Raw genomic sequence first — 14641 nt, forward strand, 5'->3', positions numbered from 1 at the left:
AGAGGTGAACAGGTGAAGAGGTGAAGAGGTGAACAGGTGAGCAGGTGAAGAGGTGAAGAGGTAAACAGGTGAGCAGGTGAAGAGGTGAACAGGTGTACAGGTGTACAGGTGAGCAGGTGAAGAGGTGAACAGGTGAACAGGTGAACAGGTGTACAGGTGAAGAGGTGTAGAGGTGAACAGGTGAGCAGGTGAACAGGTGAAGAGGTGAAGAGGTGAACAGGTGAACAGGTGAGCAGGTGAACAGGTGAAGAGGTGAAGAGGTGAACAGGTGAAGAGGTGAACAGGTGAGCAGGTGTAGAGGTGAACAGGTGAAGAGGTGAACAGGTGAACAGGTGTAGAGGTGAACAGGTGTACAGGTGAAGAGGTGAAGAGGTGTAGAGGTGTAGAGGTGGACAGGTGAACAGGTGAACAGGTGTACAGGTGAAGAGGTGTAGAGGTGAACAGGTGAGCAGGTGAACAGGTGAAGAGGTGAAGAGGTGAACAGGTGAACAGGTGAGCAGGTGAAGAGGTGAACAGGTGAAGAGGTGAACAGGTGAGCAGGTGTAGAGGTGAACAGGTGAAGAGGTGAACAGGTGAACAGGTGTAGAGGTGAAGAGGTGTACAGGTGAAGAGGTGAAGAGGTGTAGAGGTGTAGAGGTGGACAGGTGAACAGGTGAACAGGTGTACAGGTGAACAGGTGAAGAGGTGAGCAGGTGAAGAGGTGAACAGGTGAACAGGTGAACAGGTGAACAGGTGAGCAGGTGGACAGGTGAAGAGGTGTAGAGGTGAACAGGTGTACAGGTGAAGAGGTGTAGAGGTGAGCAGGTGGACAGGTGAACAGGTGAACAGGTGTAGAGGTGAACAGGTGAAGAGGTGAACAGGTGAACAGGTGTAGAGGTGTACAGGTGAGCAGGTGAAGAGGTGAGCAGGTGAAGAGGTGAACAGGTGAACAGGTGAACAGGCGAAGAGGTGAACAGGTGAGCAGGTGAAGAGGTGAACAGGTGAAGAGGTGAAGAGGTGAACAGGTGAACAGGTGTACAGGTGTACAGGTGAGCAGGTGAAGAGGTGAGCAGGTGAAGAGGTGAACAGGTGAACAGGTGAAGAGGTGAACAGGTGAGCAGGTGAAGAGGTGAACAGGTGAAGAGGTGAAGAGGTGAACAGGTGAACAGGTGAACAGGTGAACAAGTGAACAGGTGAGCAGGTGAACAGGTGTACAGGTGAAGAGGTGTAGAGGTGAACAGGTGTACAGGTGAACAGGTGAACAGGTGAACAGGTGTACAGGTGAAGAGGTGTACAGGTGAACAGGTGTACAGGTGAAGAGGTGTAGAGGTGAGCAGGTGGACAGGTGAACAGGTGAACAGGTGTAGAGGTGAACAGGTGAAGAGGTGAACAGGTGAACAGGTGTAGAGGTGAACAGGTGTACAGGTGAAGAGGTGAAGAGGTGTAGAGGTGAACAGGTGAGCAGGTGAAGAGGTGAACTGGTGAACAGGTGTACAGGTGTACAGGTGAGCAGGTGAAGAGGTGAGCAGGTGAAGAGGTGAACAGGTGAACAGGTGAAGAGGTGAACAGGTGAGCAGGTGAAGAGGTGAAGAGGTGAACAGGTGAGCAGGTGAAGAGGTGAAGAGGTGAACAGGTGAGCAGGTGAAGAGGTGAACAGGTGAACAGGTGTACAGGTGTACAGGTGAGCAGGTGAAGAGGTGAACAGGTGAACAGGTGAACAGGTGTACAGGTGAAGAGGTGTAGAGGTGAACAGGTGAGCAGGTGAACAGGTGAAGAGGTGAAGAGGTGAACAAGTGAACAGGTGAGCAGGTGAACAGGTGAAGAGGTGAAGAGGTGAACAGGTGAAGAGGTGAGCAGGTGAAGAGGTGAACAGGTGAGCAGGTGTAGAGGTGAACAGGTGAAGAGGTGAACAGGTGAACAGGTGTAGAGGTGAACAGGTGTACAGGTGAAGAGGTGAAGAGGTGTAGAGGTGTAGAGGTGGACAGGTGAACAGGTGAACAGGTGTACAGGTGAACAGGTGAAGAGGTGAGCAGGTGAAGAGGTGAACAGGTGAACAGGTGAACAGGTGAACAGGTGAGCAGGTGGACAGGTGAACAGGTGAACAGGTGTAGAGGTGAACAGGTGAAGAGGTGAACAGGTGAACAGGTGTAGAGGTGAACAGGTGTACAGGTGAAGAGGTGAAGAGGTGTAGAGGTGAACAGGTGAGCAGGTGAAGAGGTGAACAGGTGAACAGGTGTACAGGTGTACAGGTGAGCAGGTGAAGAGGTGAGCAGGTGAAGAGGTGAACAGGTGTACAGGTGAACAGGTGAACAGGTGAGCAGGTGAAGAGGTGAACAGGTGAAGAGGTGAAGAGGTGAACAGGTGAAGAGGTGAAGAGGTGAACAGGTGAGCAGGTGAAGAGGTGAACAGGTGTACAGGTGTACAGGTGAGCAGGTGAAGAGGTGAACAGGTGAACAGGTGAACAGGTGAACAGGTGTACAGGTGAAGAGGTGTAGAGGTGAACAGGTGAGCAGGTGAACAGGTGAAGAGGTGAAGAGGTGAACAGGTGAACAGGTGAGCAGGTGAACAGGTGAAGAGGTGAAGAGGTGAGCAGGTGAAGAGGTGAAGAGGTGAGCAGGTGAAGAGGTGAACAGGTGAGCAGGTGAAGAGGTGAAGAGGTGAGCAGGTGAAGAGGTGAAGAGGTGAAGAGGTGAACAGGTGAACAGGTGAACAGGTGAACAGGTGAAGAGGTGAACAGGTGAACAGGTGTAGAGGTGAACAGGTGTACAGGTGAAGAGGTGAAGAGGTGTAGAGGTGGACAGGTGAACAGGTGAACAGGTGTACAGGTGAACAGGTGAAGAGGTGAGCAGGTGAAGAGGTGAACAGGTGAACAGGTGAACAGGTGAGCAGGTGAAGAGGTGAAGAGGTGAAGAGGTGAAGAGGTGAACAGGTGAAGAGGTGAAGAGGTGAACAGGTGAGCAGGTGAAGAGGTGAAGAGGTGAACAGGTGAGCAGGTGAAGAGGTGAACAGGTGAACGGGTGTACAGGTGTACAGGTGAGCAGGTGAAGAGGTGAACAGGTGAACAGGTGAACAGGTGAACAGGTGTACAGGTGAACAGGTGTAGAGGTGAACAGGTGAGCAGGTGAACAGGTGAACAGGTGAACAGGTGAACAGGTGAGCAGGTGAACAGGTGAAGAGGTGAAGAGGTGAACAGGTGAAGAGGTGAGCAGGTGAAGAGGTGAACAGGTGAGCAGGTGAAGAGGTGAACAGGTGAGCAGGTGACGAGGTGAAGAGGTGAGCAGGTGAAGAGGTGAACAGGTGAGCAGGTGAAGAGGTGAAGAGGTGAAGAGGTGAAGAGGTGAACAGGTGAACAGGTGAAGAGGTGAACAGGTGAAGAGGTGAAGAGGTGAACAGGTGAAGAGGTGAGCAGGTGAAGAGGTGAACAGGTGAGCAGGTGAAGAGGTGAACAGGTGAGCAGGTGAAGAGGTGAAGAGGTGAGCAGGTGAAGAGGTGAACAGGTGAGCAGGTGAAGAGGTGAACAGGTGAGCAGGTGAAGAGGTGAAGAGGTGAGCAGGTGAAGAGGTGAAGAGGTGAACAGGTGAAGAGGTGAGCAGGTGAAGAGGTGAAGAGGTGAACAGGTGAACAGGTGAAGAGGTGAAGAGGTGAAGAGGTGAACAGGTGAGCAGGTGAAGAGGTGAACAGGTGAACAGGTGAAGAGGTGAAGAGGTGAAGAGGTGAAGAGGTGAACAGGTGAACAGGTGAAGAGGTGAACAGGTGAAGAGGTGAACAGGTGAACAGGTGAAGAGGTGAACAGGTGAACAGGTGAAGAGGTGAAGAGGTGAAGAGGTGAACAGGTGAGCAGGTGAAGAGGTGAACAGGTGAACAGGTGAGCAGGTGAAGAGGTGAAGAGGTGAAGAGGTGAAGAGGTGAACAGGTGAACAGGTGAAGAGGTGAACAGGTGAAGAGGTGAAGAGGTGAACAGGTGAACAGGTGAAGAGGTGAAGAGGTGTACAGGTGTACAGGTGAAGAGGTGAACAGGTGAAGAGGTGAACAGGTGAACAGGTGAAGAGGTGAACAGGTGAAGAGGTGAAGAGGTGAACAGGTGAACAGGTGAACAGGTGAACAGGTGAACAGGTGTACAGGTGAACAGGTGAACAGGTGTAGAGGTGAACAGGTGAAGAGGTGAACAGGTGAACAGGTGAAGAGGTGAAGAGGTGAAGAGGTGTACAGGTGAACAGGTGAACAGGTGAACAGGTGTACGGGTGTACAGGTGTAGAGGTGAACAGGTGTACAGGTGTACAGGTGAAGAGGTGAACAGGTGTAGAGGTGAACAGGTGAACAGGTGTACAGGTGTACAGGTGAACAGGTGAACAGGTGAACAGGTGAACAGGTGTAGAGGTGAACAGGTGAACAGGTGAACAGGTGAAGAGGTGTACAGGTGAAGAGGTGAACAGGTGTAGAGGTGTACAGGTGAAGAGGTGAAGAGGTGTACAGGTGAAGAGGTGAAGAGGTGAACAGGTGAACAGGTGTACAGGTGCGTACCATAGAGGGTTGAGTACGGCCCTGCAGGTGGCTCTGCTGCAGAGCACGGGTTCGTACTGGATGGGGGGCAGGTCTGGTCTCTCCTTCAGGGGGGTCAGCAGCGTCGCCACGGGAACGACCATCCGCGTCGCCTCCAAGCGGCTCGACGGCCAAACGTTCCAGCTGAAGCGAACGCCGTCCCGCTCCTCGTTCTGAGCGATGTACTCTGGGAAGGTCGCCATGGCAACACGGGGGGGGGGGGGGGGGGGGGGCAAACACTATCAGATACTGTGGAGAGAGGGAGTCAGAATATTAATACTATAACACAGTATTAGTACTATAACACAGTACTAGTACTATAACACAGTACTAGTACTATAACACAGTATTAGTACTATAACACAGTACTAGTACTATAACACAGTATTAATACTATAACACAGTACTAGTACTATAACACAGTACTAGTACTATAACACAGTATTAGTACTATAACACAGTACTAGTACTATAACACAGTACTAGTACTATAACACAGTATTAATACTATAACACAGTACTAGTACTATAACACAGTATTAGTACTATAACACAGTATTAGTACTATAACACAGTACTAATACTATAACACAGTATTAGTACTATAACACAGTACTAGTACTATAACACAGTATTAGTACTATAACACAGTATTAGTACTATAACACAGTACTAATACTATAACACAGTATTAGTACTATAACACAGTATTAGTACTATAACACAGTACTAGTACTATAACACAGTATTAGTACTATAACACAGTATTAGTACTATAACACAGTATTAATACTATAACACAGTACTAGTACTATAACACAGTATTAATACTATAACACAGTACTAGTACTATAACACAGTATTAGTACTATAACACAGTACTAGTACTATAACACAGTATTAGTACTATAACACAGTACTAGTACTATAACACAGTACTAGTACTATAACACAGTACTAGTACTATAACACAGTACTAGTACTATAACACAGTATTAGTACTATAACACAGTACTAGTACTATAACACAGTATTAATACTATAACACAGTACTAGTACTATAACACAGTACTAGTACTATAACACAGTATTAATACTATAACACAGTACTAGTACTATAACACAGTATTAGTACTATAACACAGTACTAGTACTATAACGCAGTACTAGTACTATAACGCAGTACTAGTACTATAACGCAGTACTAGTACTATAACACAGTACTAGTACTATAACACAGTATTAGTACTATAACACAGTACTAGTACTATAACGCAGTATTAGTACTATAACACAGTATTAGTACTATAACGCAGTACTAGTACTATAACACAGTATTAATACTATAACACAGTATTAGTACTATAACACAGTACTAGTACTATAACACAGTATTAGTACTATAACACAGTACTAGTACTATAACACAGTATTAGTACTATAACACAGTACTAGTACTATAACGCAGTACTAGTACTATAACACAGTACTAGTACTATAACACAGTACTAGTACTATAACGCAGTACTAGTACTATAACGCAGTATTAGTACTATAACGCAGTACTAGTACTATAACGCAGTACTAGTACTATAACGCAGTACTAGTACTATAACACAGTACTAGTACTATAACGCAGTACTAGTACTATAACACAGTATTAGTACTATAACACAGTACTAGTACTACTAGTACTGTGTTATAGTACTAGTACTATAACACAGTATTAGTACTATAACGCAGTACTAGTACTATAACGCAGTACTAGTACTATAACGCAGTACTAGTACTATAACACAGTACTAGTACTATAACGCAGTACTAGTACTATAACACAGTATTAGTACTACTAGTACTGTGTTATAGTACTAGTACTATAACACAGTACTAGTACTATAACACAGTACTAGTACTATAACACAGTACTAGTACTATAACACAGTATTAGTACTATAACACAGTATTAGTACTACTAGTACTGTGTTATAGTACTAGTACTATAACACAGTACTAGTACTATAACACAGTACTAGTACTACTAGTACTGTGTTATAGTACTAGTACTATAACACAGTATTAGTACTATAACGCAGTACTAGTACTATAACACAGTATTAGTACTATAACACAGTACTAGTACTATAACGCAGTACTAGTACTATAACGCAGTACTAGTACTATAACGCAGTACTAGTACTATAACGCAGTACTAGTACTATAACACAGTATTAGTACTATAACACAGTATTAGTACTATAACACAGTACTAGTACTATAACACAGTATTAGTACTATAACACAGTACTAGTACTATAACACAGTACTAGTACTGTGTTATAGTACTAGTACTGTGTTATAGTACTAGTACTATAACACAGTACTAGTACTATAACACAGTACTAGTACTACTAGTACTGTGTTATAGTACTAGTACTATAACACAGTATTAGTACTATAACGCAGTACTAGTACTATAACACAGTATTAATACTATAACACAGTATTAGTACTATAACACAGTACTAGTACTATAACGCAGTACTAGTACTATAACGCAGTACTAGTACTATAACGCAGTACTAGTACTATAACACAGTATTAGTACTATAACACAGTATTAGTACTATAACACAGTACTAGTACTATAACACAGTATTAGTACTATAACACAGTACTAGTACTATAACACAGTATTAGTACTATAACACAGTACTAGTACTATAACACAGTACTAGTACTATAACGCAGTACTAGTACTATAACACAGTACTAGTACTATAACACAGTATTAGTACTATAACACAGTATTAGTACTACTAGTACTGTGTTATAGTACTAGTACTATAACACAGTACTAGTACTATAACACAGTACTAGTACTATAACGCAGTACTAGTACTATAACACAGTACTAGTACTATAACACAGTATTAGTACTATAACACAGTATTAGTACTACTAGTACTGTGTTATAGTACTAGTACTATAACACAGTATTAGTACTATAACGCAGTACTAGTACTATAACACAGTATTAGTACTATAACACAGTATTAGTACTATAACACAGTATTACTACTATAACACAGTATTAGTACTATAACACAGTACTAGTACTATAACGCAGTACTAGTACTATAACGCAGTATTAGTACTATAACGCAGTACTAGTACTATAACACAGTATTAGTACTATAACACAGTATTACTACTATAACACAGTACTAGTACTATAACACAGTATTAGTACTATAACACAGTATTAATACTATAACACAGTACTAGTACTATAACGCAGTACTAGTACTATAACGCAGTATTAGTACTATAACGCAGTACTAGTACTATAACACAGTATTAGTACTATAACGCAGTACTAGTACTATAACGCAGTATTAGTACTATAACGCAGTACTAGTACTATAACGCAGTATTAGTACTATAACACAGTATTAGTACTATAACACAGTATTACTACTATAACACAGTACTAGTACTATAACACAGTATTAGTACTATAACGCAGTACTAGTACTATAACACAGTATTAGTACTATAACACAGTATTAATACTATAACACAGTACTAGTACTATAACACAGTACTAGTACTATAACGCAGTACTAGTACTATAACACAGTATTAATACTATAACACAGTACTAGTACTATAACGCAGTACTAGTACTATAACGCAGTATTAGTACTATAACGCAGTATTAGTACTATAACGCAGTACTAGTACTATAACACAGTATTAGTACTATAACGCAGTACTAGTACTATAACGCAGTACTAGTACTATAACACAGTACTAGTACTATAACGCAGTACTAGTACTATAACACAGTATTAGTACTACTAGTACTGTGTTATAGTACTAGTACTATAACACAGTACTAGTACTATAACACAGTACTAGTACTATAACACAGTACTAGTACTATAACACAGTATTAGTACTATAACACAGTATTAGTACTACTAGTACTGTGTTATAGTACTAGTACTATAACACAGTACTAGTACTATAACACAGTACTAGTACTACTAGTACTGTGTTATAGTACTAGTACTATAACACAGTATTAGTACTATAACGCAGTACTAGTACTATAACGCAGTACTAGTACTATAACACAGTATTAGTACTATAACGCAGTACTAGTACTATAACGCAGTACTAGTACTATAACGCAGTACTAGTACTATAACACAGTATTAGTACTATAACACAGTATTAGTACTATAACACAGTACTAGTACTACTAGTACTGTGTTATAGTACTAGTACTATAACACAGTATTAGTACTATAACGCAGTACTAGTACTATAACGCAGTACTAGTACTATAACACAGTATTAGTACTATAACGCAGTACTAGTACTATAACGCAGTACTAGTACTATAACGCAGTACTAGTACTATAACACAGTACTAGTACTATAACACAGTATTAGTACTATAACACAGTATTAGTACTATAACGCAGTACTAGTACTATAACGCAGTACTAGTACTATAACACAGTACTAGTACTATAACACAGTATTAGTACTATAACACAGTACTAGTACTATAACACAGTATTAGTACTATAACACAGTACTAGTACTATAACACAGTACTAGTACTATAACACAGTATTAGTACTATAACACAGTATTAGTACTACTAGTACTGTGTTATAGTACTAGTACTATAACACAGTACTAGTACTATAACACAGTACTAGTACTACTAGTACTGTGTTATAGTACTAGTACTATAACACAGTATTAGTACTATAACGCAGTACTAGTACTATAACACAGTATTAGTACTATAACACAGTATTAGTACTATAACACAGTACTAGTACTATAACACAGTATTAATACTATAACACAGTATTAGTACTATAACACAGTATTACTACTATAACACAGTATTAGTACTATAACACAGTACTAGTACTATAACGCAGTACTAGTACTATAACGCAGTATTAGTACTATAACGCAGTACTAGTACTATAACACAGTATTAGTACTATAACACAGTACTAGTACTATAACACAGTACTAGTACTATAACACAGTATTACTACTATAACACAGTATTAATACTATAACACAGTACTAGTACTATAACGCAGTACTAGTACTATAACGCAGTATTAGTACTATAACGCAGTACTAGTACTATAACACAGTATTAGTACTATAACACAGTATTACTACTATAACACAGTACTAGTACTATAACACAGTATTAGTACTATAACACAGTACTAGTACTATAACACAGTACTAGTACTATAACACAGTATTAGTACTATAACACAGTACTAGTACTATAACACAGTATTAGTACTATAACACAGTACTAGTAGTACTAGTACTATAACACAGTACTAGTACTATAACGCAGTACTAGTACTATAACGCAGTATTAGTACTATAACGCAGTATTAGTACTATAACGCAGTATTAGTACTATAACACAGTACTAGTACTATAACGCAGTATTAATACTATAACACAGTATTAGTACTATAACGCAGTACTAGTACTATAACGCAGTACTAGTACTATAACACAGTACTAGTACTATAACACATGAAGTATTAGAAGTTGTCAGACTCACAGCAGCTGATCAGTTAGCATCAGTTAGCATCAGAGCTAACAGCTGGTAAACAGTCGCGAGGCTCAGTGACACGTGAGTCCGGGAGGGTCCGGGTGGGTCCGGGTGGGTCCGGGTCCAGGTCTCGGGTGCTGCAGGTCTGGGTCAGATGCAGATCCTCATCAGACCATCAGACAGTCAGAGTTCGGGTCCCGGTCTGACAACGCAGCAAAACAACATGGCGGCGCCACGTCAAGACTACAGAGAGCAGAAAGAGACAGAGGGCTCACTCTGACTGAAACCTGAGGACCGGAAACACAGACAGAGACACAGAGACACAGAGACACAGAGACACAGAGACACAGAGACACTAACACAGAGACACAGAGACACAGAGACACAGAGACACAGAGACACAGAGACACTAACACAGAGACACAGAGACACTAACACAGAGACACAGAGACACAGAGACACAGAGACACAGAGACACTAACACAGAGACACAGAGACACAGAGACACAGAGACACAGAGACACAGAGACACAGAGACACTAACACAGAGACACAGAGACACAGAGACACAGAGACACTAACACAGAGACACAGAGACACTAACACAGAGACACAGAGACACAGAGACACAGAGACACTAACACAGAGACACAGAGACACTAACACAGAGACACAGAGACACAGAGACACAGAGACACTAACACAGAGACACAGAGACACAGAGACACTAACACAGAGACACAGAGACATTAACACAGAGACACAGAGACACAGAGACACTAACACAGAGACACTAACACAGAGACACAGAGACACAGAGACACAGAGACACTAACACAGAGACACAGAGACACAGAGACACAGAGACACTAACACAGAGACACTAACACAGAGACACAGAGACACAGAGACACTAACACAGAGACACAGAGACACAGAGACACTAACACAGAGACACTGACACAGAGACACAGAGACACAGAGACACAGAGACACTAACACAGAGACACAGAGACATTAACACAGAGACACAGAGACACAGAGACACAGAGACACAGAGACACTAACACAGAGACACAGAGACACAGAGACACAGAGACACTAACACAGAGACACAGAGACACTAACACAGAGACACAGAGACACAGAGACACTAACACAGAGACACAGAGACACAGAGACACAGAGACACAGAGACACTAACACAGAGACACAGAGACACAGAGACACAGAGACACTAACACAGAGACACAGAGACACTAACACAGAGACACAGAGACACAGAGACACTAACACAGAGACACAGAGACACAGAGACACTAACACAGAGACACTAACACAGAGACACAGAGACACTAACACAGAGACACAGAGACACTAACACAGAGACACTAACACAGAGACACAGAGACACTAACACAGAGACACAGAGACACTAACACAGAGACACAGAGACACAGAGACACAGAGACACAGAGACACTAACACAGAGACACTAACACAGAGACACAGAGACACTAACACAGAGACACAGAGACATTAACACAGAGACACAGAGACACAGAGACACAGAGACACTAACACAGAGACACAGAGACACAGAGACACTAACACAGAGACACAGAGACACAGAGACACAGAGACACAGAGACACTAACACAGAGACACAGAGACACAGAGACATTAACACAGAGACACAGAGACACTAACACAGAGACACAGAGACACAGAGACACAGAGACATTAACACAGAGACACTAACACAGAGACACAGAGACACAGAGACACTAACACAGAGACACAGAGACACAGAGACACAGAGACATTAACACAGAGACACTAACACAGAGACACAGAGACACTAACACAGAGACACAGAGACACAGAGACACTAACACAGAGACACAGAGACACAGAGACACAGAGACACTAACACAGAGACACAGAGACATTAACACAGAGACACAGAGACACAGAGACACAGAGACACAGAGACACTAACACAGAGACACAGAGACACAGAGACACAGAGACACTAACACAGAGACACAGAGACACAGAGACACAGAGACACTAACACAGAGACACAGAGACACAGAGACACTAACACAGAGACACAGAGACACTAACACAGAGACACAGAGACACAGAGACACAGAGACACTAACACAGAGACACAGAGACACAGAGACACAGAGACACTAACACAGAGACACTAACACAGACACACAAAGACACTAACACAGAGACACAGAGACACAGAGACACTAACACAGAGACACAAAGACACTAACACAGAGACACAGAGACACAGAGACACAGAGACACTAACACAGAGACACAGAGACACTAACACAGAGACACTAACACAGAGACACAAAGACACTAACACAGAGACACAGAGACACAGAGACACTAACACAGAGACACTAACACAGAGACACAGAGACACAGAGACACTAACACAGAGACACAGAGACATTAACACAGAGACACAGAGACACTAACACAGAGACACAGAGACACTAACACAGAGACACAGAGACATTAACACAGAGACACAGAGACACAGAGACACTAACACAGAGACACAGAGACACAGAGACACTAACACAGAGACACAGAGACACAGAGACATTAACACAGAGACACAGAGACACTAACACAGAGACACAGAGACACAGAGACATTAACACAGAGACACAGAGACACAGAGACACAGAGACACTAACACAGAGACACAGAGACACAGAGACACAGAGACATTAACACAGAGACACAGAGACACAGAGACACTAACACAGAGACACAGAGACACAGAGACATTAACACAGAGACACAGAGACACTAACACAGAGACACAGAGACACAGAGACATTAACACAGAGACACAGAGACACAGAGACACAGAGACACTAACACAGAGACACAGAGACACAGAGACACAGAGACACTAACACAGAGACACAGAGACACAGAGACATTAACACAGAGACACAGAGACACAGAGACACAGAGACACTAACACAGAGACACTAACACAGAGACACAGAGACACAGAGACACTAACACAGAGACACAGAGACATTAACACAGAGACACAGAGACACAGAGACACAGAGACACTAACACAGAGACACTAACACAGAGACACAGAGACACAGAGACACAGAGACACAGAGACACAGAGACACTAACACAGAGACACAGAGACACTAACACAGAGACACAGAGACACAGAGACATTAACACAGAGACACAGAGACACAGAGACACTAACACAGAGACACAGAGACACTAACACAGAGACACAGAGACACTAACACAGAGACACAGAGACACAGAGACATTAACACAGAGACACAGAGACACTAACACAGAGACACTAACACAGAGACACAGAGACACTAACACAGAGACACAGAGACACAGAGACACTAACACAGAGACACAGAGACACAGAGACACAGAGACACAGAGACATTAACACAGAGACACAGAGACACAGAGACACAGAGACACAGAGACACTAACACAGAGACACAGAGACACAGAGACACAGAGACACTAACACAGAGACACTAACACAGAGACACAGAGACACAGAGACACAGAGACACTAACACAGAGACACAGAGACACAGAGACACAGAGACACTAACACAGAGACACAGAGACACTAACACAGAGACACAGAGACACAGAGACACAGAGACACAGAGACACTAACACAGAGACACAGAGACACAGAGACACAGAGACACTAACACAGAGACACAGAGACATTAACACAGAGACACAGAGACACAGAGACACAGAGACACAGAGACACTAACACAGAGACACAGAGACACAGAGACACTAACACAGAGACACAGAGACACTAACACAGAGACACTAACACAGAGACACAGAGACACAGAGACACAGAGACACTAACACAGAGACACTAACACAGAGACACAGAGACACTAACACAGAGACACAGAGACACAGAGACACAGAGACACAGAGACACAGAGACAGAGACAGAGACACAGAGACACAGAGACACAGAGACACTAACACAGAGACACAGAGACACAGAGACACTAACACAGAGACACAGAGACATTAACACAGAGACACAGAGACACAGAGACACAGAGACATTAACACAGAGACACTAACACAGAGACACAGAGACACAGAGACACAGAGACACTAACACAGAGACACAGAGACACTAACACAGAGACACAGAGACACAGAGACACAGAGACACTAACACAGAGACACAGAGACACTAACACAGAGACACAGAGACACAGAGACACAGAGACACAGAGACATTAACACAGAGACACAGAGACACAGAGACACTAACACAGAGACACAGAGACACAGAGACACAGAGACACTAACACAGAGACACAGAGACACAGAGACACTAACACAGAGACACAGAGACACTAACACAGAGACACTAACACAGAGACACAGAGACACAGAGACATTAACACA

General features: G+C 42.7%; 1 protein-coding gene across 1 annotated transcript in view; it reads right to left on the reverse strand.

Moving 5' to 3' along the window:
* The window catches only part of sec23a (Sec23 homolog A, coat complex II component), a 25421-nt gene extending 20679 nt beyond the window's left edge, over positions 1–4742 (reverse strand). The window contains exon 1 of the mRNA XM_053335952.1: positions 4501–4742. Within this exon, the coding sequence (XP_053191927.1) occupies positions 4501–4721 (221 nt within the window). The 5' untranslated portion in view covers positions 4722–4742. The remainder of the gene's footprint in view (positions 1–4500) is intronic.
* Between the last annotated feature and the right edge of the window lie 9899 nt (positions 4743–14641).

The sequence above is a fragment of the Scomber japonicus genome, chromosome 16 (assembly GCF_027409825.1).
Source record: "Scomber japonicus isolate fScoJap1 chromosome 16, fScoJap1.pri, whole genome shotgun sequence".
NCBI classification, from domain to species: Eukaryota; Metazoa; Chordata; class Actinopteri; order Scombriformes; family Scombridae; genus Scomber; species Scomber japonicus.